The 27,669-nt window shown below is 36.0% G+C and overlaps 1 protein-coding gene across 1 annotated transcript in view; it reads left to right on the top strand.

The window, feature by feature from the left end:
- LOC126821333 (phosphofurin acidic cluster sorting protein 2) overlaps positions 1-27,669 on the top strand; it is a 118,415-nt gene that overhangs the window by 54,894 nt on the left and 35,852 nt on the right. Inside the window, exon 6 of the mRNA XM_050549740.2 lies at positions 27,238-27,404. Coding sequence (XP_050405697.1) covers positions 27,238-27,404 — 167 coding nt within the window. The remainder of the gene's footprint in view (positions 1-27,237; positions 27,405-27,669) is intronic.

The following is a 27,669-nucleotide window of genomic DNA, read 5'->3' as shown; positions in this document are numbered from 1 at the left end:
GGTTTCCTCCCACTGCTAAAGACCCCTACGCGCAAGCAAATTATTGAAATAATAATTGAGCCATATGTTATTCCCGAAATTACCTAGTTTGTGTCGAGTGGAGGTTAAACCTCTCTCTCTCTCTGTCTCTCTCTCTCTCTCTCTCTCTCTTATTTTATACTTTGTTGAAATTCTTTGCCTTCAGATGTAGATGTAGATTCTGTGATGTGATAAGTTTTTGATGACATATAAATGTAAACTAACATTTCCGTTTGTTTTACTTGAATCTCTTATTCAATTAAAGGAAAAAAAAGGCTGCTATGTTGCATCTACTTTAGAAATAAGTGATTAGGCTTTTGAGTGAAACTTCAGATGACAAAAATAGCAAAATTGTTAATTGAGTCAGTTCAAGATATCGAGGAAATAAATCAGAAATCCTTACGAACATCTGAAAGTTAAAACATAAAAACAGAGAAAAGGAATGAAGTGTAGTGTTTGTGGGATGTTTGTGGGAAATGGAAAAACTAAAATTAATTGATTTAATTTAGATAGTATAGTATCAGTGATATTTTCCTTTTTAAATCGGATACTGATAAAGTTTTTAATCTCGTAGTTTTAATTGAATGAAGAAATCTGTTTCTTTGAAAATTCAAAATCAAGACTGAAGTAATTACTCAAGAAAAATATGTAATGTACGTACTGATTACTGAAAAATATGTAATGTACGTACTGATTACTGAAAAATATGTAATGTACGTACTGATTACTGAAAAATATGTAATGTACGTACTGATTACTGAAAAATATGTAATGTACCTACTGATTACTGAAAAATATGTAATGTACCTACTGATTACTGAAAAATATGTAATGTACCTACTGATTACTGAAAAAAAGAAAAGAAAAAAATTATATATTTCGTGTAATTGCAGCAATTGTAAAAATTGTTTGAAGTTTTTTGCTCATAAATAAAGTCAACAATTATAAAGACGTAACATTCCAGATGAAAAGACAAATATAGAAATTCCGACCATGCATAAACCAACCTGACTTCTCTTTGTAAGCAGGGATGTCAAAAAAATTGAAATCGATATATTGCAATACGACACACACACACATTGTAACCCGGGTATCATTTAATCTTGTGTAGTTAGCACTAATTTCTTTCACGTTCATTCAATATCAAATCTTTGTTTAAAAACTTGAAAAAATTGTTTAAAATCAACAAAAATCATCTAATTTGTACTTGTGTCCAGTTTAAAGCTAACCATTCAATTTTGATAATGAGAGTCCAATTTACAAGTATTTAATTTCATGATCACTGTTAAAAATAAACAACCCAATTGATTATTGGTGTATAATGATTAATTTTTGATGATCTCTGGTGATTTTAAACGATTTTTTAGAGTGAAAGAAATTAGTGCTAAATACACAAGATTAAATGATATCCAGGTTATGGTGACAGATCCCCTGCAGCTCGTAACACAGTATGCAATTTGTGATATTTATAATTTTGCTCTAGTTTCATTTTGTTTGAAAACTGATTATTGAAGGTTATTTTCCTTCTCTGGTATTAAAATGGTTTAACACGTGTGCGTTAGATCAGAAGGTCTGTCAAATAAATCAAGTGGCGTGGTTTCGATTTCCCGCTTGTACATGATAGGGGGTAGGATGGGTTTTCTTTGTGTCTTTTGGTTTCCTCCCACAGCTAACCTCTACACACAAGTGAATTATTGAAATAAAATTGAACTATAAGGTCTGTCAAATATGTCAAATGGCGTGGTTCCGATTTCTCGCTTGTACATGATAAGGAGTAGGGTTAAATGTCGTGGGTTTTCTCCGGGTGTTTTGGTTTGCTCCCACAGCTAACATCTACGCGCATGTGAATTAATGCAATAATATTGAATCATCGGAAACATTCCACGAATATATGCACAATTGTTTCAATTGAAAACTTATTTTACAATATATTGCAATACATTTCAGTAAGATTCGGGGTCGCAATAAACAGCCCTACTTGTAAGCAGTGCTGCAAATAGGGCCTGTACTGGAAAAGCATATGGTCGTTAAGATGGGACAGCAAAATAAAGATCTCACAGTTATAAAAGTAGGCTGTAGCGCCACTGTCGGGGCAAAATCGGTCTCCCGTCTTCATTAGCTCAGTCCGGAGCAAAACAGTAGGAAGTTATAAACCCCATTTCATTTCATTTTGCAAAATCGGTCTTAGTCTGGATTTTATTTCACACTAATTTCATAACCAGATTATTTCATGAGAATTTCAGGATAAACTTTATTTTATTCATTTCATTTGTAAACAGAGCTCTTTCAGTTAAAGAGTGACTCAATTTTTGGGAACCTTAAAAGAGACAAAAATGCACATATTAATGTAATATGAATATATTCAATTTTTAAAAAAATTATTGTAATTTCTAATCAATATGTTCGGTGAAATATGTGAACAGTCCAAATTGAACAGCCGTTTATGCCTGCATAGTCCATTTTGAGTTTAGAGATTTAGCCCCTTTTATTAATGAAGGGGAAAGCTGGAGTAAACCCAGGTGTATACGTTCTCATTTCCAACAGACAGCATTAATAATTATCTAAGAACACGGATGGAAAAAATATCAATGAATCTTGGAAGATCAAAGTAGAAAAACATGTAAAGCTCATAACGAGTGAAATTTTCTGATCATGGCGGCTATTTTCGACTTTTTATTATTAACCTGTTTTTAGTTGGCAGGCGGTCAGACCTCCTGCTGTATTAACATCACAGCTGATTGATTCCGTCTCATCGATTGACTGTCAGGTCTCGGGAGATAATTGGTAGATACGAGCAAATCTCATGATTACTCCTACAAAATAAGAAAATGGATGATTTTTATGATCGTTAGTGGCGTTTAGTTCTGATCAAAACATACTCCTGTTTAATTTAATGTGAATTTAACTGGAAATAAGCAATTTATTACTGATAGGGTAGAGTAGAAATGGAAATGAAATGAAATTGATGAAATGAGGTTTAACGTCCCAATTTTTCTGCTCCGACTGGAGACGTGTATACGCCATGGAGGAAATTTTGCCCGGACAGCAAAGCTATAGCCTACTCTCATATCAAATTCCAACTGTCAAGGGATCTTTTACGTACACGCCAATGTGTACAGGGGACCTTTTTTTTTTGTCCCATCCAATTTTTGTCCTATAAATTTTGTGCTTGTTGATGTGGGATGATATGTAAGCTCAGGTGACCTTGGAATCATTATCACCTTTGTCTAGGATTAGTCTTAAGAACAAGAAACTTGATATCGGCATGACAATTTGCGGTAGATTTGAAATCAATGACTCTTAGATGGTTAGAATTTTGTTTACTGTTGGAAAGTTTCATCGTTTGTCTAATTCTTAACCCGTTAAGTGCGTAGGTAGTTATATAACATCCTGGACAACTTCCACTCACTGTGTGTAGGGCGTAATATAATGCCTTGGAGGTATTTTCCCCAACCTATTCTTAGAACATAGTTCGTCACTTGAGGGAATCCCTTGGGAATTCTCCCACGATCGCAGCATGTGTAGGACGTTATATTACGTTCTGGACAACTGCCACTCACTGTGTGTAGGGCGTAATATAACGCATTGGAGGCATTTTCCCCAACCTATTCTTAGAACATAGTACATAGTTCTTCGTCACTTCGTCAAATTAACTCGCTAGCCTGGAGGTCGGGTGTTCGATCCCTGCATTGGCCGAGAAAGTTCATCCCGATTTTCTGGCGTGGTTCTCCCTTGTCAGTGATGCAGGACGGAGGGGCTGACAAGGACAGCTGTCTAGTCGTTCGGATGGGACGAAAAACCGAGGTCCCGTGTACTCATTGGCATGCACGTAAAAGATCCCTTGACAGTTGGAATTCGATATAAGAGTAGGCCGTAGTGCCGCTGTCCGGGCAAAATTTCCCTCATAGCACACTGTATGGCGTATGCCCGTCTTCATTAGCCCAGTTCGGAGCAAAACAGTAGGACGTTAAACCCCATTTCATTTCATTTCATTTCATTTCGTCAAATTAATTACACAATTGGGGGTAGTTAACGTTTTAAAAACGTCACGCTTAACGGGTTAAAAAAGATCTACAGTATCCCATGGGTGGCGGGATGGGGTGGTCGAATGGTCTAATGCATGCAGTGTTTATGCTTTAGATCATAAGGTCTGCCGTTTGAGTCGAGTGGGGTGGTTTCGATTCCAAGCTTGTACATGGTCCTGTCAATACCCTTGCAGCACAGAATAATAGCAGACCGTAGTGCAAAATTTACCTTCTTCTAGCACATGGCATGGCATCAGTCTTCATTAGACTGGTTGATGCAGAACAGTAAACCTCTTTATTAGACTGGGTGGTGCAAAAAAGTAAGCCTCTTCATTAGACCGAGTAAACCTAGACATTAGACCGGTTGTGGCAGAAAAATAAGTCTCTTCATTCTACCAGTTGGTGCAGAAAATTATGCCTACATTTACATTAGACCGGTTGTTGCAGAAAAGTAAACCTCTACATTAGACCGGTTGATGCAGAAAAGGAAACGTCTACATTAGACCGGTTGATGCAGAAAGTAAACCTCTAAATTAGACCGGTTGCTGCAAAAAAGTAAGCCTCTAAATTAGATCGGTTGCTGCAAAAAAGTAAGCCTCTAAATTAGACTGGTTGCTGCAGAAAAGTAAGCCTCTACATTAGACTGGTTACTGCAGAAAAGTAAAGCGTTAAACCCCATTTCATTTCACTAATATAATGATAAAGGAGCTGTCAGAGGCCAAAATGTTAAATTCTGGAGGACATGTAGTTAAGATACTCAGGAGACCATTCTAGTCTCAGACAAAAATTGCTTCATACTCATAGCACAATACACATTAGCCTATTTGGTGTACAATAAGGTCATTTGGATTGGCTGGGAAGGATTGAAATAAAATTGAACCATATGTTAGTCCCGAAATAACCTAGTTTGTGTCGAGTGGATGTTAAACTCTATTTTTCTCTCTCACTATGTGAATGTGGTCAATGAAAAATATGACTTTGCTACTCCCAAAATAACTTAAAGTAAAGATACATTACATGTAATTAAGAGTCTTACTATAATAGATAATGTAAAATGAAGTTATTGAAAATTTTCATTTAAATTACTTTATTCTGACCCAAGTTATCACTGTTTGTAGTTTTGACAACATGTGTGCATTGTGGTAACCAGAGCCCTGGTATATTCGAGACTTAGCCTCGCTTTCCCATTTTTAAATTAATTTTTTAAATGGCGAATTGTTCTAATCTAGTTAAAATCTCGAGTATCTGATGCCATCGATTGTTGATTATGGTCTTGTTTTGTTAACAAATGTCTAATAAATAGTTTATGTAACATTTCAGGCCTAAAGAAAGACCTGTAATAGGCAGATTTAGCTCTTGCATAATGTATGTTTAAAGGAAGTGTTGCAACAACATTAAAGATACATTATGAGAGATTTGATAAGGAGTTGGCAGTTCTGACTACAATAGTTAAAAACTAGATAATGTAAAGGCAATTTGCTAAAAATGTCATTCAAATTGATCCAACTATGAACCGTGAACTAAGCGATTGAAATTTCCGCCTAGCCTCGATCATCATTACTAAAATCAGTATGATAAACAGCATGTTCTTGATTATCCATTTAATCGTTAAATCATGAAGGAAAGTTATGCAGTAAATTGGCTCATAATCCACTAAAGATTGCAGGCTAGCGATGCCATCTAGAGTTGATTATGGTCTGGATAGGTTAATTAATGTCTAATTAATAATTTAGATAACATTTCAGGTCTAAAGAAAGACCTGCAATAGACAGATTTAGCTCTTGCATAATGTATGTTTAAAGAAGATAAATTGTTTTTGAGAGAGTAACAAAATCAAGTAAAGCAACCTACAAAATTTAAATCTTACGACCAGTAATGATATGCCAGGTTTCCTTGTTATACAAGATGAATTAGAATCTGTGAAATGAATAAATGTCAGCGATGATCAAAGGAGCACATAAATAGCTGTTTGTGTGTTTGAAGAGACAGGAAATTGTCTTGAAGGTTGTTTGTAATCTTTAATATAGAATGATTGAAAGTGGCATGTTTATGTTTATCCCAAAAGAACGAAGTCTTGTAAAATAAAAAGAGATGAAATAGAGAAGTAATAGAATTGATTGAAATGAAGAAGGTCAGCATGGCTATGTAGAAGGGAAATATGTTGGTTAATAAATGAAAAAATATGAAAATTACAGAAAAAAAATTGTACGGCTATAGCAAAATACAAAAACATGTGGGGTAATAAATAAGATAATAAAAAAACTTGGAGATTAAAACATAGCAAAATACAAAAACATGGAGGGTAATAAATAGCAAAATACAAAAAAAAAAAACCCCAAAAATGTTGGGAGGTTAATAAATCACGAAATACAAAAGTACAACAAAAACTTGAATGTTAAAAAATCGCAAAATAGAAAATAAAAAAAAAAAAAACTTGGAGGTTAATAAATAGCAAAATACAAAAGTACAACAAAAACCTGTAGGATAAAAAAATGCAAAATAGAAAATAAAAAAAATCTTTAGGGTGATAAAATAGGATAAAAAATAAATATATATATATAGGCTAATCAAAAGTAATGGTGATGGTAGAATTAGATTGTTGAATGATGTTGATGTCATTGAAGAGAATATTATTATTGATAAAGTAGGGTGTTAAGGTAATAAAATATTTACCCGATACACCTTCTACTCCCCACCGTCTCTCCGTTGTTGAATGGTATTGATACATGTATGTCAGTAAAGAGATTATTATTTATAAAGTTATTTGAATATAAATTATTTACTACATACACCCCCACTCCCCCATGTCTTTCCGTTGATGATGGTAGAATTAGATTGCTGAATGGTATTGATGTCATTGAAGAGAATATTATTATTGATAAGGTAGGGTGTTACTGTAATAAAATATTTACCTAATACACCCCCAGTCCCCCATGTCTTTCCGTTGGTGATGTTAGAATTAAATTGCTGAATGGTATTAATACATGTATTTCAGTAAAGAGATTATTATTAATAAAGTAGAGGGATAAATTATTTACTACGTACACCCCCACTGCCCCATGTCTTTCCGTTGATGATGGTAGAATTAGATTGCTGAATGGTATTGATATTCCAATGAAAAGAATATTGTTAATAGTCGAACATCATAAAGATTGGGAGATTGACAGATAGAAATAATCAGTTTATTGGATAGGTCAAGTTAGCCTCAAGCATTCAATGAAAAACAAGTTGGAAATAATAATAATAAAAAAACAAACTAAATCTGTCTGAGAAATCTCCCATTAAAGAAAATAATATGTTATCTGTAAAGAGAGAGAGAAATGGGGTTTAACGTTCGCTCGACACAGGCTAGGTCATTTCGGGACTAACATATGGTTTAATTTTATTTCATTAATTCGCTTGCGCGTTTGGGTCTTTAGCAGTGGGAGGAAACCAGAGGACCCGGAGGAAACCAGAGGACCCGGAGAAAACCCACGAGGTTGGACAGGCAACCCTACTCCTTGTCACATACAACCGGGGATTCGAAACCACGCCAGTTGACTCAATGACAGGCCTTATGATACAGTGCGCGCACGTGCTAACCATTCGGCCATCCAACCCCCCATGTTAAGTGAAAAGATGTTCACAACTAATAAACGAAATCTGACAGAGAAACGGAAGCCATGGTGGCTATGTGGGTAAGATGCTGGCACGCTAGCCTGGAGGACTTGTGTTCGATCCCTGCATTTGCCGAGAAAGTACAAAAGGATTTTTCGAAGTGGTTTCCCCTTGTCAGTGATGCAGGACGGAGGGCCTGACAAGAACAGCTGTCTAATCGTTCGGATGGTACGAAAAACTGACGTCCCGTGTACACATTGGCATGCACATAAAAGATCCCTTGGTAGTTAGTATTTGATATAAGAGTAGGCCGTAGTGCCGCTGTCCGGGCAAATTTTCACTCATAGCACACTGTAAGGCGGAAGTCCTTCTTCATTAGCCCAGTTGGAGCAGAACAGTAGGAGGTTAAACCCCAATTACTTTTCTATATGCCTTTGATTGCAGATGTACATAAAATGATCACCATGCTATCAGCAGTACAAGATAACTTGTGTCTTTGCTCCATCAACAACTGATTAGAAATCTATTATGGGTATTTCCCTATCTTAAAATGAGTTGTTCGGATGGTATGAAAAACCGAGGTCCTTTGTACACATTGGTGTGCATGTAAAAGATCCCTTGGCAGTTGGAATTCATTATAAGAGTAGGCCTCGATGCCGCTGCCTGTGGAAAAAATTCGCTCATAGCACAATGTATGCCTGTCTTCATTAGCCCTATCGGAGCAGAACAGTAGGACATTAAGCCCCATTTCATTTCTGACAGAAAAAGGAAAATGACAAACATGTGGACATAACACACACAACACACATATAGAAATAAAATTGAACCACATGTTACTCCCAAACATTTATAGAGCTCCAGAAATCCAACATCAATTTCCTTATAGTGTAACAGTAAAACATTTAGTAATCAAGAAACTTTCATTTAAAGATACATTATGGGAGATTAGATAAAGAGCTGACAGTTCTCACTATAATAGTTAAAAACTAGATAATGTAAAGGAAATATGCTGAAAATTTCAGTCAAATTGATCCACTCTGAACTGAGAATTTAGTGATTGAATTCTGGGCCTAGTCTCGATCATCATTACTAAAGTCAGTACAATTCAGATAACATTTCAGGCCTAAAGGAAGACCTGCAATTGGCAGATTTAGCTCTTGCATAATGTATATTTAACTCGCACCATTTGTTATCAACAATAACAAAGTAAATAACTCAAATATATTCATAACCGTCAAGGTTGTTTACCAGTATTCATCAGATATATTTGTTTTTTTGATAATTGTTTTCCATGTGACATAATTTTGGTCCTTTCAGCAAATTGGTTCATTAAGTCTGACCTTTTTGTTGGCGACCATTATGAAGGTAATTTCCCACTGAAACAGTGCGTAGGTTTACTCAATGAAATTAAGTTTCATTGTCAATTGGCACAGTAATGTTTGTATTTTATCTCCCTCAAGACAGACAATTTATTACAGCGTTTTGGCTTTGAACCAAAAAACCAATAGGAATGGAATAATAACAGTGGTAACTGATTTTGGCAAAAAAAAAAAAATCGTAAAATGTTTTTGTTTTTTTTTCTTCTCATGCAAAAAAAGTAGGACGTTAAATTTTATTTCATTTCTGCTCTATGATATTTTTAGACTAACACGTGGTGTCTTAATTGTTATTTATCTGTCTACATGGTGACTTAGTGGTTAATGCATGCAGTGTAAATCGTCTATGAAATAAATGAAATGAAATGGGGTTTAACGTCCTACTGTTTTGCTCTCAACTGGGCTAATGAAGATGGGCATACGCCATACAGTGTGCTATGAGGGAAATTTTGCCCGGACAGCGGCACTATGGCCTACTCTTATATCGAATTCCAACTGTCAAGGGATCTTTTATGTGCGCGCCAATGTGTACACGGGACATTGGTTTTTCATCTCATCCGAATGACTAGACAGCTGTCCTTGTCAGGCCCTCCGTCCTGCATCACTGACAAGGGGGAACCACGCTGGAAAATCTGGGTGAACTTTCGCGGGCAATGTAGGGATCGAACACCCGACCTCCAGGCTAGAGATCCAGCGTCTTGCCCCCTTAGTCACCGTGACTAAGTTACTTGTTTGTTCCTTGCAAGAAGTGGGGTTAGGTGTCCGAATTCTTTAACGTGTGCACGTCTGATCATAAGGTCTGTCATTGGGTCAAGTTACATGGTTTCGATAGCCCGCTTGTATGTTTAGTTTAAACAATATTTTATTCAATAAACTGAATTGGATTGAACAACAGGCAAAGGCCTATATAAGTTCTCTCGCTTGTATGCGTCAAGGTGTAGGGTCGCTTGTCCAACCCAGGGTTTTTTCCCAGGGTCCCCCTGTTATTTTCCCACTGCTAAAGACCCCTATTTATTGAAACAAAATTGAACTGTATATTAGCCTCAAACCGTTGATCCCCTCCCTCTCTCTTAGTTTAAGTTTTCGTGAATAAGGGCCCCGGTAATTATTATTCATATTAAACATCATACTAAAGTTGTAATTAAAACCACTCGTTGTTCTGTTCGCGTCAAGCATTTTCGTCCAAAAATCTGTTTTGCCTTTTATGCGAAAAGACAAAAATGTGACTTAGATCGTTCTTCCCCTGGACTCTTCAAATACTGTACAGAATTGTTAGAGATCCTACTTTCACAGAGTATATTAAGTGTTGAAAACTATCCTTTTTGAACACAACAGCTGATGTTTAGAGTTTATTTTTAATTTTTTACCCATTTTTGTGTTCTGATTTCAAAGATAAGCTAGCTTAACGCTCACCAGGGATTTTAAAATTAAGCCGCAGAATGGCATATTAGACTTGTCCCACATTCATTCAATACGGTCAGATTAATTTTCAAAACTAATATTTTTTTTGCGTGTGCATTAGATACTTTAGATTATCTGTACTTAGATAAAAATGTCAGTAAAGGGTTTTATTCAGTTACATTCCTTACACTCAAATTAATTTTCAAAACTAGTATTTTTTTTTCGTGTGTTGTATTTTATTATTTTTTTTGATTATCTGTACTAAGATAAGAATGCTAGTAAACAGATAATTCATAGTAAGCATGGTTTTAATATGACAAGGAGTTGGCTCCTGTTTCCTTTCACTGCTAAAGACCCCTAAGCGCAAGAAAATTATTGAAATAAATGGAACCATGTGCTAGTCCCGAAATGTTCTAGTTTGTGTCGAGTGGCCGTTAAACCCCATCTGTCTCTCTCTCAATCTGTATGCGCAAGCTAATTTTTGAAATAAAATTGAACCATGTGCTAGTCCCGAAATTACCTTGTTTGTGTCGAGTTCCTTTTAACCCCATCTCTCTTTCTCTCTCTCTCTCTCTCTCTCTCTCTCTCTCTCTCTGGGTTTTAAATCCTGTATTGGTTATATAATCATCAAGAACACCATTATCCGAGCCATCAGTGTTTTTATATGAGATAAAGATGGATTAATGATGGATGAGATAGTCATGTGTATTGATGAATAAAGATCTAGGAGAGATCTGATCGAGTAATTTAACCGAGGAATGTACAAGATATGTATTATTTATAGACAAAGTTATGTGCATAATGGATGTCAGTGTAACCCGAACTCGACGACGCAGAGAGGCAATTAAATTAATATGCATCACAAGCGCTGAATATTTGATTATTTCTGAGAAGAGTTTTCCCACCGTCTCCAAGCCAGCTTTAATTTTCATGATTTGTGTTAAAATCTCCTTGAGTATTTTGATGAAAATTGATTGGTGTATATTTAAAGTTGGTGGAGTAGCCATAGTTATTAAAAATGGCTCCACAGTATGCTTACATGTCTATTGTGAAGTATGTTCTTCATTTAGTATAATCCTTTATAATCGTCAAAACGTCGCCCAAATAAATTAGTAATTGTTCTTCCATATCTGTTATAGTTTTTTGTTCTATCTAGTTACTAAATGCCTCTAATCTTGCCTTTGATCTTGTTGTTATCATGCATGGTTTCTGATTTGTTATTGTATATCTATTGCCCTACACATTTATTACTGTACTTGCTTGAAAACTTTGAGAGAGTACTCTTCTGAATGTTGCCTAAATAAATCAGTAATTGTTCTTCCATAAGTATGTGTTATAGTTTATTGTCATTTAGTATATTAGAAAATTTACATCGATTCTGAAAAGGACATAATACTGTTGATTTCCTTGTTAATATTTGTTTTAGATTTCTAAAAAATGTCTTAGCAATATTGGTTTTCGAGAGAGATATTCAATAATGAAATGGAATGGGGTTTAATGTCCTACTTTGCTGCAGCAACTGGCATGGCAAGTGAAGACAGACAAACGCCTAGACTCTGTTTATTGCCAGGCCCTTCATCCTACATCCCCGGCAAGGGGAAACCACAAGGAAGAATCCTGAGGAAACTTTTCTTGACGAACACATTTTCCTTGTCAGTCCCATGGGTTCTATTCTTACCAAGTAGGAACAGGGCTTTAAATATTCAAAAGTTTTTCTCAACACATGCGGAGATTCAAACCCGAACCGCTTGACTACCAAGACCTTTTGAATAGATAATCTTTACAATGTGAAGTCCTCAAATGAGAAGTGGTAAACATTGGGGAGCCAAGGTGGCTCGGTAAGTAAAACACTAGAGTGGTGGTTTCCCCTTTCCAGTGGTGCATGGCAGAGGGCCTGTGTAGACATGGGCGTGCACATAAAAGAACCCTTGACAGTTGGAATTTGAGATAAGAGTAGAAAAGTCAATGCAGAAAAGTTATGAGGTTAAAACCCCAATTTATTATATTTATTTACTAATACCAAATTTTAGATGGATAATTTGATTGTAATGATAGAAGAAGTTTTACGCCCATCTTCAATAGCCCAGCCAGTGCAGAAAAGTTATGACATTAAATCTCCATTACATTTCATTTCATTTATTTACGAAAACCATATTCTAGATGGATATTTTTATTAACCCTAACCCACGCCAATCTTCAATAGCCCAGCCAGCGCAGAAAAGTTATGACTTTAAATCAACATTACATTTGATTTCATTTATTTACTAAAACCACATTCTAGATAGATATTTTTTTTGTGATGGTAGAAAAGTTGTACTCCAATCTTCAGTAGCCCAGCCAGTGCAGAAAAGTTATGATGTTAAAATCCTAATTCATTTCATTTATAGCATGTGCGCGCTGTATCATAAGGCCTGTCATTGTGTCAACTGCCATGGGTTTGAATCCCCGGTTGTACGTGACAAGGAATAGGGTCCCCTGTCCAACCTCGTGGGTTTTCTCCGTGTTCTCTGGTTTCCTCCCACTGCTAAAGACCCCTACGCGCGCAAGCGAATTATTGAAATAAAATTAAACCATACGTTAGTCACGAAATGACCTAGTTTGTGTCAAGTGGACATGCTGTTAAACCCCATTTCTCTCTCTCTCTCTCTCTCATTTGATTTATTTGCTAAAACCACATTTAAATGGTTATTTTTATTGTGATGGTAGAAAAGTTGTTTTCTTATTGATTCAGTCTTGTAGGTGTATTATTGTGATCTTGTGGTTTGAATGTATTGTATATTAAAGTCAGTCAACAGGTGGTCACATCTGTTAAAGTAGGCTTGGTTCTACTAGAGGTTGGGATTACAAAAACATAAATAGTAATTATGATCGGCTTTAGCCTTATCGTCTTCCGTGTAAGAAAATACATAACTGGAGAGATTATTTATATTTCTAACGAATGATCCATCTCGTGGCTTCAGTACTTGATGATAAACAATAAAGCCAGTTGTATAACCATGTGTAGTTAATACACATTTTTAATGGAATTTTCATTTGCCTCATTCTTTCAAGGCGGAGAGAGAAAATGCCAGAAAAAGTAAAAACCAGAAAAAGTAAAAACAAGAAAAACGAAACATTTTGGGTTGTTTCCAAGATAAATGAAAAAATGTTTCAGAGTTTTCTTTGAAGATTAATGCCTAGTTGTTTATGATCGTTACTGATAAATGTTGAAAGTCAGAATAACATTTATTTAATAATTGATAATAATCTTGTAATGTGTATGGTTTCAATGAAAGAATTCAGAATTCCTTCACGGTAATATTTACTACCATATCTAAAAACAAATTGTTATTTTCGATGATTTGTGTGTAGTGATATAAGGTACTTTGCTTTAGAAATAAGACAGGGGGTGGGGGTGGCCCTAAGGAAACTGTGCTCCCCTAAATAAATTGACAGTATAAAAAGTTCAAATATGTTTACTAATACCAAATTTTAGTTGGATATTTTGATAGAAAAGTTTTACTCTAGTCTTCAGAAAAGTTATGACATTAAATCTCCATTTCATTTCATTTCATTTCATTTATTTACTAAAACCACATTCAATCAATATGGATATTGTTATTGTGATGGTAGAAAAGTTGTACTCCAGGGTTCAGCCCAGCCAGTGCAGAAAAGTTATAATGTTAAAACCTTAATTCATTTCATTTATAGCACGTGCGCGTTGTATCATAAAGCCTGTTATTGTGTCATAGGTCGTGGTTTCGAATCCCTGGTTGTACGTGACAAGGAATAGGGTCGCCTGTCCAACCTCGTGGGTTTTTTCCGGGTCCTTTTGCGCTTTTTGTTGTTTTGGGGAGATGTTATATTCGGCTCTGGATATGTGCCACAAATAACCATTAACACGCCGATTATCCCAAATTTTCGAAGGTACTCCCCAACGCTGACCCTTGCACACCCATAAATATCCCGCTTCTGCCATTGCAAATAAGTACCGGTATGTATTTTATTCAGTTTATTTGTTTTTGTGGAGGAACACTTTAAGAAATTATCTTACGAGTTTACAAGACAACAAGCCACGGTGGCTAGGTGGTTAAGACCCTGGCTCCCTAGCCTGGAGGTCGGGTGTTCGATCCCTGCATTGACCGAGAAAGTTCATCCAGATTTTCCGACGTGGTTTCCCCTTGTCATTGGTGCAGGACGGAGGGCCTGACAAGGACAGTTGTCTAGTCCTTCGGATGAGACGAAAAACTGAGGTCCCTTGTATATATTGGAATGCACGTAAAAGATCCCCTGGCAGTTAGAATTCGATATAAGAGTAGGCGATAGTGCTGCTGCCCGGGCAAAATTTCCCTCATAGCACACTGTATGGCGTATGCCCGTCTTCGGAGCAAAACCGTAGGACGTTAAACCCCATTTCATTTCATTTCATTTTACAAGACAACAAATGGTGTTTCAGAAATGATCTAGATGTTAAAAGCCACTTATTTTGCTATAAAGATTAATCGTTTTTGCATATTGACTTCTCTGGTTCTGGTAAACTAAGTAAGACCATGCAAAAATAATATTCTGGTTTTCAGACAGTTGTTATGTCTGAGGCTTTTGTTTTACTTGATGCCGTTCGCAGGATAATTATCAGCCACGGAAGAATTAATTAATAACAACTTGGCTCAATTTAGGGTTGTCCAGTGCCATCAGTAATGATGATTGAGTCAACTCGACACTTCTAATTTCAATAGGAAATGTTTTTTTTCCTTTAACACTGGGGGCTGGGTGGCTGAATAGTTGATGTGTCAGCATTGATTGAATCAGAACATCTGTCATTGAGTCAAGTGGCGTGGTTTTGATTCCTCGCTTGTATGTGGCAAGGAGTAGGGTCACCTTTCCAACCTCCTGGGTTTTCTTCAGGTCATCCGGTTTCCTCTCACTGCCAGAGACCCCTATGCGCAAACGAATTACTGAAATAAAATTAAACCATATGTTAGTCCCAAAATGACTTTAACCTCTCTCTCTCTCTCTCTTTCTCTCTTTAACACTAGAAATATATTGATGTGGCCTACAGATTGCCATATTTCTTTCTGGTTGGAAGCAGTATGATAAGATTGATGTTCTTACACAGGTATAACACATACTGCTGTTTTCATACAGACATAACTAACATATTCTACCTTGTGCCAATTCCTCTCTGATTCATAAATTACAAAAGCGTGTTACTAACATGGCTTACTGGTTAATCAGTCCTACATATATATATATGCAACCCAGTTTTTGGCAAAATCTAGAGAGAGAGAGATTCCCCGCTTGTACGTGACAAGGAGTAGGGTCACCTGTCCAACCTGGTGGGTTTTCTCTAGGTTCTCTGGTTTCCTCCCACTGCCAAAGACCCCTACGCGCAAGCAAATTATTGAAATAAAATTAAACCATATGTTAGTCCCGAGATGACCTAGTTTGTGTCGAGTGGATGTTGAACCCCATTTCTCTCTCTCTCTCTCTGTTGAGCAGGAATGTTTAAATATCCATTTATGTCTAAATGTTTTTGTACACATGATCAAGATGATAGGATGGGTAATAGGTAATGATCTTTAGAATATTATAGTACCTCTTCTGAGTAATATACCCATAAAACTATCTTACCGGTAAATGGGATGGACAGGACATGTGAAAATTTTATATTCTGGGTTGATTGATCTCAGATTGAAGATTATAATCATTGAATGTGATATATGTCAATATGACTCTATGGACCATATTATAGGGAGAGAGAGAGAGAGAGAAATGGGGTTTAACGTCCACTCGACACAAACTAGGTCATTTCGGGACTAACATGTTTTAATTTTATTTCAATAATTCGCTTGCGCGTAGGATTCTTTAGCAGTGGGAGGAAACCGGAGGACCCGGAGAAAACCCACGAGGTTGGACAGGCGACCCTACTCCTTGCCACGTACAACCGGGGATTCGAAACCACGCCAGTCGACTCAATGACAGACTTTATGATACAGCGCGCGCACGCTAACCATTCAGCCATCCAACCCCCCCCCCCCATATTATAGGGTACATGGTTTCTGTTAATTATTTTTCAAAATAAATTTTAACTTGTCTGATCACAATTGTAGGGATTTTGAATCCTTGTAAATTACAATATTGTGAAAGTTGAATCTCTAATGGGTAGATATTAGTCCAAATAGGGGGGTTGGTTGCCTGTCCAACCTCGTGGGTTTTCTCCGGGTCCTCCGGTTTTCTCCCACTGCTAAAGACCTCTACACGCAAGCAAATTATTGAAATAAAATTAAAAACCATATGTTAGTCCCAAAATGACCAGGTTTGTGTCAAGTGGACGTTAAACCCCATTTCTCTCTAGGGGATTACGTGGCTAAGTGGAGGTCGGGTGTTCAATCCCTGCATTGGCCGAGAAAGTTCATCCAGATTTTCCGGCATGATTCCCGCTTGTCAGTGATGCAGGATAGAGGGCCTGACAAGGACAGCTGTCTAGTCCTTTGGATGAATCCAAAAACCGAGGTCCCATGTATACATTGGAATGCACGTAAAAGATCCCTTGGCAGTTGGAATTCAATACAAGAGTAGACGATAGTGCCGCTGCCTGGGGTTAATTTCCCTCATAGCACACTGTATGGTGTATGCCCGTCTTCATTAGCCCAGTATAGGAGCAGAACAGTAGGACGTTAAACCCATTTCATTTCATTTCACTTGCTACTTCCTACGCGCAAGTGAATTATTGAAATAAAAGTGTACCATATGTTAGTCCCGAAATGACCTGGTTTGTGTCGAGTGGATGTTAAACCCCATTTCTCTCTAGTATAAGTCTAAAAATGGTTCTGTTCCAGCCTGTCTTTAAAAAATGATGAATTGAAACTTGCAATCCTTCAGCATCGACAGCTGATTGATAAATTAGATAGGATATTGTCAACACAAGCCAGTACCACTTATAAATTTCGCTCAAACTGTTTGATATACCAACCTCCTTTTAATCTGCTTAAATCCAAGCTAACAGATTATCTTCTGTTGATATTTTGACTTTGTGTTCTTAATTAAATTTTAAAAAATCAATCTTGAGAACATTTTAATTTTATGGACTTGTTTTTAATCTGATTGAATTCAAATCAAGAGTTTAAATTATGTTGATGTTCTGTTTTTAATTAAATGTTAACGAATCAGTCTTTAGAAGATTTTAATGTGGTTTAAATCGTAAACAATGAAAGGGCGTTTAAAGTCCTACTGTTTGAATTCCAACTGCCAAAGGTTTTTTTAACATGCACGCCATTCTGGTTAAAACACATATCCTTTTTCCTTTCGTTTTTATAGTTTAAAATTTCGTTTTACTTGTCTTTACTACACTAGGATCTGGAAGATTTGTTATCATTGACGTGTTCTGAATGATGTGAGCTATTAGCCAATGAAACGGTCTGTTATGGCGAGCTTTAGGCGTGTTTTGCACAAAACTGTTGGTAATCCACTAGTAACATCAATGCTGATTGGTTAATCAAATGTCTGATGTCATAGGGTCAAAAGCCGCTCGTATGACTTCTGACGCGACCTATCGTTACAACCGGTCAGATCTTCATGTAGTGTAGGCCATCAAAAGTATAAACAAAACGAAATATAGATCTGTATTTTAATCGGATTGCATGCACGCTAATGTGTATGTGGCATGTACGTAAAAGTCCTACGGTTCGAATTCCAACTAGCAAAGGTTCTTTTACATGTACAAGCACGCTAATGTGTACACGGTACATAAAAGTCCTACGGTTCGAATTCCAACTAGCAAAGATTCTTTTACATGTACAAGCACGCTAATGTGTACACGGTACATAAAAGTCCTACGGTTCGAATTCCAACTAGCAAAGATTCTTTTACATGTACATGCACACTAGTACACAGCATGCACGTAAAAGAACCCTTGGAAATGTAAACAATTTTCAGAAAGGGACAAATTAAGATCATCGACTTTCAACAAATAAAATGAGAAAACAGGAAGGAAGAAAACATGCAAGTGAGAAGGTTTATCTATCTGTTCCAGAATGTTAACTATAATAGAGGATTGTTGGTACCTATAGTCTGTTCCAGAATTTTAACTATTATAGAGGATTGTTGGTACCTATAGTCTGTTTCATAATAGATACACTGGCATATCTCAAACGTGATTTATATACCAGAGAAGTTCAACATGTGCTTTATCTTCTTTTGCTCATGTTTTTGAAAGCCAACTATTTGTTTCAACAGACAGGTAAAAAAAAAAAAATTGGACGAAAGTCGTTAATCAGACATGTTTAACAGGTGTTTATTTTTTGGAAGATGTTGTTGAAGTAAGATTGAATTTGATGAAGAAGAAAAATGTCATGGCATGATATCAAAGAAATGGAGTATGGAACTCATTCAAAAATTATAGTACACACCCAGTAGGTATTTTAATCAGGGTCATATCTCGCTAACCCGGAGATCCTGTGTTGGATTCTGGTATGGGCAGAGAAAGTTCATTGGAATTTTCCTGCATGGTTCCCCCTTGTCATTGTTGGAGAGCCTGACAAAGGACAACATAGTATTTCAGATGGGATGAAAAACTGAGGTCCTGTGTCAAATCGTTTAATGCATGTGCTTTAGATCATAAGATCGGTCATTGGGTCACGTGGCATGGTTTCGATTCCCTATGTCATTGGTGGAGAGGCGGGCAAAGGAAAACAAATAGTTTTTTGGATGGGACAAAAAACTGAGGTCCTGTGCCAAGTCGTTTAATGTGCTTTAGATCATAAGATCTGTCACTGAATCAAGTGGCATGGTTTCGATTCCCCATGTCATTGGTGGAGAGCATGGCAAAGGACAACAAATAGTTGTTCGGATGGGACAAAAAAATGCCTGACTTTAGATCTTAAGAACTGTCATTGAATCAAGCAGCATGGTTTCAATTCCCTGCTTGTATGTGACAACGAATAGGGTTGTCTACCTAACCTTGTGGCTTTCTCCCACTACTAATTATATGGACCCTTACATGCTAGAAAATTATTGAAAAAAAATTGTAAGCTACCATAATATGTTAGTCCTAAAATGGCCTAGCTTGTGTTGAGCGGATGTTAAACCCCATTTTTCTCTTCCTCTCCGAAGAATAAACAAATCAAAAATTGAGTTGATTGATCTCAAGGCTGTTGGATGAATTATACTGTAGAACTCTTCATATTTTATTTTTATGCACAACTTTCCCATACTAATTATTTAGCTAGTAGGCTTTAGCGAGAAGAAAGGTCCATGGATGTAAGTTAATTAGAGCTCATTATTTTTAATTAGTTCACTGAGTCTAGAAATGTGTGAATGATCTATAGAAGGCCATACTAACTAGGTAAATTGTGATGTTGAGCAGAATATTGAAAACTTTGAAGTTACATTTACTATAACCAGAAACATTTGGAAATGAAAATGAAAGAAAATGAGGTTTAGCGTCCCATTGTTCTGCTCCAACTGGGCTAATGAAGACGGGCATACTCCATACAGCATGCTATGAGGGAAATTTTGCCTGGACAGCAGCACTAAGGCCTACACTTAAATTGAATTTCCACTGTCAAGGGATCTTTTACATGCATGCCAATGTGTACATGGGACCTCGTTTTTTTTGTACCATCCAAACAACTAGACAGCTGTCCCTGTCAGGCCTGCCGGAAAATCCTGATGAACTAGATATTGTTATTTATCCATGAATTTATTGCCAGAAGACCCAATACTTACAGGTCATGGCCCCTTTTAACCCCTAAAAATTGATTAAAGATACATTATGGGAGATTCGATAACGAGTTGGCAGTTCTCACTATAATAGTTAAAAACTACATAATGTAAAGGCAATTTGCTGAAAATTTAATTCAAATTGATCCACTATGAACCGAAAACTAAGCGAATGAAATTTCTGCCTAGCCTCGGTCATGATTACTAAAGTCAGTACGATAAACAGCATAGTCTCGATTATCTATTTAATCGTTTAATCGAGAAGGAAAGTTATGCAGTAAATCGGCTCACAATCCACTTAAGATCGCAGGCTAGCGAGGCAATCTAGAGTTGATTATGGTCTGGATAAGTTAATTGATGTCTAATTAAAATTTAGAAATCATTTCAGGCCTAAAGAAAGACCTACAATAGACAGATTTAGCTCTTGCATAATGTATGTTTAATGCTTTTTGTCATCTAAAATTCACATAACTTAATACTGTTGATTTAATTCTACCTGTTGTTTTTTTATTCTGGTCAATTAACAACTAAAGGAAACTTTATTTCTGTTAATGAACATCAATGTCAAGATGGTATTTATCCTATATATTTGTTTAGTTTTAATTGTATAAATTACAATCTAATAAACACCTTTAAATTCTGATATTCATTAGATTTAAATAAGGTAATTATTTATTGGCCTTCTGGCAGATCACCGTTTTAAACATGCCAGGAGCCGTATTTTGGAACACGTTCATTGATAATTAGATGAAATGTGAATCGTGATATCTGGAGAAAACATTAATCGTAAGAGAGGATGAGTAGATATATTCTTGCTTGGTTTAATTTGGAACATGTTCATTGATAATTATCCAAGATGTGAATCTTGAGATCTGGAGAAAATATTATGCGTAAGAGAGAATCAGTACTTTTGATCATAAATATATTCTTGCTTGGTGTACTTTACATTTGGAGAGAGAGAGAATGAAATGTGGTTTAACGTCCACTCGACACAAACTAGGTCACTTCGGGACTAACATATGGTTTAATTTTATTTCAATAATTCGCTTGCACGTAGGGGTCTTTAGCAGTGGGAGGAAACTGGAGGACCCGGAGAAAACCCACGAGGTTGGACAGGCGACCCTACTCCTTGTCACGTACAACCGGGGATTCGACAGGTGTGATGATACAGCACCATTCGGCCATCCACCCCGCCTTTACATTTGGAACTTCAGTGAACTTATTAAAGGTGCCTTATACAAGTGTTTAATTTACCTGCCTATTGCCGGTCTTTTTTCGGGCTTTAAATGTCATATAAATTATTATTTAGACATTTATTCACCTGACAAGCCCATAATGAGCTCTCTAGACTGTCAGATGACAAGATACAGTGGATTAAACAATGTCTGCCATATCTTTGTTGAACATTAAAATCGAAAATCATGACTTAATATTGTAGCAATGATAATCAAGACTATTTAAGCTATCAGTGTCAAAACTTCAATCATTCATAACCTTGCACAGAATATAAAGTACATGTAATTTGATTGAAATTAATTGTTCATTATCAAGAACAACCAACTCTTTATCAAAGGGGTGATTGGATGGCCGAATGGTTAGTGCGTGCACGTTGTATCATAAGGTCTGTCATTTAGTCAACCAGCATGGTTTCGATTCCCTGGTTGTATGTGACAAAGAGTAGGGTCGCCTGTCCAATCTTGTGGGTTTTTTCCGGGTCCTCCGGCTTCCCCCCACTGGTAAAGACCCCTACGTGTAATCTAATTATTGAAATACAATTGAAACATATGTTAGTCCCGAAATGACCTAGTTTGTGTCGAGTGGACGGTAAACCCCATCTCTCTCTCTCTCTCTCCCTTGACCATAGGATGGAAAATCATGACTTTATTATCGTAGCAATGGTACTTGATAATCAAGTCTATTTAAGCTGTCTATGTCCAAACTTCAAACATTTATAACTTTGCTCATAATAAAGTATTTGTGAAGTATATCAAGAACAACCAAGGCTTTATCAAAGTTTTTCATAATGCGTCTTTAATGAAATGTGTAGTATTTTAGGAAGTTTTTCAAACCAGAAACCAGGCATCGTTTCTGTTTATCATCTCCAACCGATTGAGGCAAACATTTAGACAGACTCAAGTAAGTGGATGAGATGAGAGATAGGTTTAATGGTCTTGTTTTTCCAGACTTCTTATATGTTTTAATGGACTATCAAAGTTCTGGATGATTGAGAATGGCTTTGATTTCTGGCCAAATAACAAAACGTAGTTTATGAACCTGTCTGTATAAATGTGTGTATATATATAATAGATACTGTATTTGATTAACATTAATTTATAGTATTCAGCTGTAATTTACAGAGAATGTGAGGCAAGTTACTGAAGTCTGAACTTAAAGATACATTATGGAATATTAGATAAAGAGCTGTCAGTTCTCGCTACCGTAGTTAACAAATAAATAATGAAAAGTGGATATACTGAAAATTGCAGTCAAATTACTTCACTCTAAGCCATGAAAACCTTTTTTTAAAATCACTGTAGCCTTGATTGTCATTGTTACCACTGTCACTATAACAAAGTCTTGATTATCTATTTTTGCAGTTAATCATCAACAGGTGTTGAACAGTAGATCGGATTAAAATCCAATGAAAATCTGGTATATAACATGGCATCGAGAGTTCATTATAGTCTTTTCATGTTAATTAATGTCTAATAGTTTATATGACATTTCAGGCCTTTAAGAAAGGCCTGTAATAGACAGTGGTTCTCCAACTTTCTTATGTCGGGGCGCATTTAAAATCCTAAAATAATTGTAGGTGCATTATACAAATTTTTCGATAAATATGTTATATTTAAGTCAAATATACAAAAGAAAGGGTGCGACTAAAAAATATGAAATGAAACATTGGCCGAGAAAGTTCATTCAGATTTTCCGGCGTGGTTTCCCCTTGTCAGTGGTGCAGGATGAAGGGCCAAGGATAGCTGTCTAGTCATTCGGATGGGACAAAAAAACGAGGTCCCGTGTACATATTGGCGTGCACATAAAAGATCCCATGGCAGTTGGAATTCGATATAAGAGTAGGCAGTAGTGCTGCTGCCCGGGCAAAATTTCCCTCTTAGCACATTGTATGGCATATGCCCGTCTTCATTAGCCCTGTTTAGGAGCAAGACAGTAGGACGTTAAACCCCATTTCATTTAGTTACGGTATATCCATCGTAATCATTGGCGTAATAAAATGATAAAGGCCTATGGTATTGTAATTATATATATTTATTTTTATATCTGAACACTGAGTTCTCTGCAATGCCACAGGGCGCACCTAGACATATTCTAGGGAGCGCCCAGGCGCACACTTTAAGAACCACTGGCGTATACGTTTAACCCTACATCGTCCTGTATCAGTTTCAGAAATAAATGTTTTCTTCGAAAATGGTGTCATATACAGCCTGCAGTCGAGCTAAAAAGAAAATATTCTTTTCAGTTTGTTAGACTGGATTGTGTTCATGAAGGGTTGCGAGGCTACCAACTTTTACATTAACACAAAGAACGATTCAAGACATTGTTTCTGTTTTGTTAGTTAATATAGATATATAGGTAATATGTACTTGACAAAGTCGGTGACACATGCCCTATGTCCAGGGTTGTAAATGGAATGATTAAAGATATTGTTTCTGTTTTGAGACATGTCTCTTGGCTTGTTTGTAAATAAAGATACCTGTAGTTGTGTGGTAATTTGTACTTGACAAAGTCGGTGACATTGCCTCTTGGCTTGTTTGTAAATAAAGAATAAAGTTAGATAGTTAGGCCATACAAAAAGATAAATATTCTCGGACAATCCTTCCTAAAAATCTGATGCGGGAGGGACGTTTTTTCTTTTGAGTGTTTTTATTTTTGTCAATCTGATTAAAACACAGATCCTATTTTGTTTGTTTTCATAGTTTAAAATTTTGTTTTACTTGTCTTTACTACACTAGGATCTGGAAGAGTTGTTATATAACACACATTCTTATTGATGTGAGGGATTAGCTAATGAAACGGGTCTGTTACGGCGAGTTCTTGGCCTTTTTTTCACGGAACTGTGGGTAAACCACTAGAAACATTAATGCTAATTGATTAATCAATGTCTGATGTCATAGGGTCAAAAGCCTCTCATTTGACCCCTGACGTGAACTCCCACTATAACTTGTCAGATCTTCATGTAGTGTAGTCCATATAAAGTAAAAAAAACGAAACGAAATATAGATCTGTATTTTAATTGGATTGTATTTTTGTCAAAGGATCAATACTGGGCTAAATGACTTCACACAGACATCACCTTTCAATGCATCTTGTTGTTGAATGTATATTACATCTTTCCCCGGTTGTACGTGACAAGGAGTAGGGTCACCTGTCCAACTTCGTGAGTTTTCTACAGGTCCTCCGGTTTCCTCCCACCGCTGAAAAGACCCCTATGTGCAAGCGAATTTTTGAAATAAAATTGAACCATATGTTAGTCCCTGAATATGACCTAGTTTGTGTCGAGTAGAGGTTAAACCCCATTTTGTTTCGTTTTTTTTTTATATATACTTTCGATGGCCTACACTACATGAAGATCTGACCAGTTGTACTGGGAGGTTGCGTCAGGGGTCATATGAGTGGCTTTTGACCCTGTGACGTCAGACATTGATTAATCTTTCAGCTTTGATGTTTCTAGGGCTTACCCAAGAACTCGCCGTAACAGACAGTTTCATTGGCTAATTCCTCACATCAACTAGAATGCAGCTAATATAACAGCTCTTCCAGATCCTAGTGTAGTAAAGACAAGTAAAACAAAATTTTGAACTGTAAATAACAAAACAAAATAGGATCTGTGTTTTAATCAGATTGGGTTTAAATAAATGTTATTGTGAAAGAATAGACTAGGTGGACAGATTGCCTGTTCTGTATCTGATAATCAGGTTTCATCTCCTCTAGCACTGATACTCCTTCATGTGAGGTCTTATTCAGAAGAAATATTTATAGGTGTGTAGTGTACATCAGGAAGTAGTCGACGACGATACCTGAAGAATTTTTTTCAAAGCACAGCATCACAGGAAATAATGATGGTTTGATTTGCTTTGAATAAGGCAATTTGATATTGATATTTATGGAAAATAAAAGAAATCAAAATCAAGATCTTTGTTTTTTTGTGATCCTGTATTTTTGTTGGCCAACATTGCATTCAAGATGTAATAAAACAATGGATGAAGTGTTTATATTATAGACATGTGTTCGAGGTGGGTCAATCATAATAACAATCCGTTATCGCGTAACGATTAAAGATACATTCCCTCGTACAAACTTTGTGATTTGATGATATATTTGGACTAAAAACATATTCAAAGTAACCAATCTATCAAAAATTTGCTTCAATTCCCTCTCAAAAATTTGTATTCGCCGGGGATAGCTATAAGTAAGCCGTTGTTAGACGCAATGTTTATTAACTTAGCTTCATTGTGGGAGGGTCTATTTTTCAGAATGTATTTATCATTACTTACTGTACATTTACCACACATATCGAGATCTAAGTAAATTCTTAATTATTTCTGTCAACTTCTTCTTCCACCGTTTAATTGCAGAGTCTTTTGTGCTTTGACACCCCTCAATGTTCCCAAAATTGCCTAACCATTTGATCAAGAAGTGATAACCGCTTCTTCACTTAAACTGGCAAATAACAGTCTGGTTGCCAGTTAGTGATACCCTGACAATTTTGCCCAGTGCTTGCCCCATGGGCGTTTTTCGGGTAATCCAGTATTTTTTTAGTAAGATTGGGTGTCTATACTTTCCATATATACCAACTTGGACATACTTTTATTGGAAATAACCACCCGATAAATACTTTTCTGGGAAAGTATCTTTAATATTAGGCCGGGTGCATATTAAATTGATTCAAAGAAGCAATATACAGAAAACAGATTTATGCAACCAATGTTATGTATTGATCATGTTGCCTGCAGCATGCAAATGAGAAACAGAAACTGCATACTGCACACCAAAAATAGATATTAACAACTAAACAAAAAAGTTGAGTATTATAATCGATGTGAAATGAAATGAAAAGAAATAAATGAAGTATAACATCCTAAGAAAAAAAAAGACTTCAAATGATTTCAAAATCAGAAACTACTGAACAGAAATATATATTAACAACTAAATAAAAACAATTGGGTAATAAATCAAGATGAAATGGTGTTTAACTTCCTAAAAATAAAATCAAAGTATGTGCATGTGATTTCAAATGATTTTAAAATGAAGTATTTAAATATCAGAAAGTTGCCTTTTACATCAAGTTCTTTTTATTTTGTATAAGCAATGTCTTTGGGCTCATATTATAAATAAGAATTGCCCCAGGTTCGACAATTTGAAAGTCACATCTAATTGTCCAATGTAGTCTCTGGTTTAGGTAAACAATAAATTCTAAACATAATTGTTTATTGTTTACCTAAACAAGAAACTGTATTGGTCAATTAATTGTTTAGTGTTTATCTAAACAGTTCTTTACTGTTGATCTAAATGGTTGTTTACTGTTTACCTAGTCGGTTGTTTACTGTTTACCTAAATGGTTGTTTACTTTTTTACCTAGGTGGTTGTTTACTGTTTAGCTATATGATTGTTTACTGTTTACCTAAATGGTTGTTTACTGTTTAGCTAAATGAATTGTTTACTGTTTACCTAAATGGTTGTTTACTGTTTAGCTAAATGAATTGTTTACTGTTTACCTAAATGGATTGTTTACTGTTTACCTAAATGGATTGTTTACTGTTTACCAAAATGGTTGTTTACTGTTTTTAAGCTAAATGGATTGTTTACTGTTTACCAAAATGGTTGTTTACTGTTTTTAAGCTAAATGATTGTTTACTGTTTACCGAAATGGTTGTTTACTGTTTAGCTAAATGATTGTTTATTATTTACATAAATGATTATTTACTATTTACCTAAATGATTGCTTACTTTTTATTTTACCTAAATTGTTGTTGACTGTTTCTCTTAGTGGTTGTGATAAATTCCTGACAATAGAAGTGTCTTATTTCCAGGCTTAGTCTTTAAATAGTTCCTGTCTTCTGTCTCATTAAGTATTCTCATATTTGTTGATGACTGTTTTTCAGATCGTTCACCTGATGTTGATAATGATACTGATGAAGATGAGGTGCATGATTTTAACGACCCAGAATCCTCTTCTAATGACGATCTTAGTGATGGAGAGTTGGAAGAACATTCTCGGCGTCGACCACGTAAAGTCAGCCGTGGTAAAATAAGACCAGTCACATCACGGGTAAGTATTGCTCCCAACGGCATTCACTGTAACCTGGGTATTGTTTAATCTTGCGTATTTAGCCCAAATTTTCTTCACATTCATTCAATATGAAATTTTTCTTTTAAAATTTGTAAAACTTGTCTAAAATCACACCAAATCATCTGATTTTTATTTGTGTCCAGTTTAAAGCTGACCGTTTAATTTTGATAATGAGTGTCTAATTTACAAGAGTGAATGATAATAGGGTTACAGTGATTATAGTCAAACAAAATGAAAACCACAA

The sequence above is a fragment of the Patella vulgata genome, chromosome 5, assembly GCF_932274485.2.
Source record: "Patella vulgata chromosome 5, xgPatVulg1.2, whole genome shotgun sequence".
In the NCBI taxonomy this organism is placed as follows: domain Eukaryota; kingdom Metazoa; phylum Mollusca; class Gastropoda; family Patellidae; genus Patella; species Patella vulgata.
The sequence above is the reverse complement of the archived record's forward strand: the minus strand, read 5'-3'. Positions and strand labels throughout refer to the sequence as shown.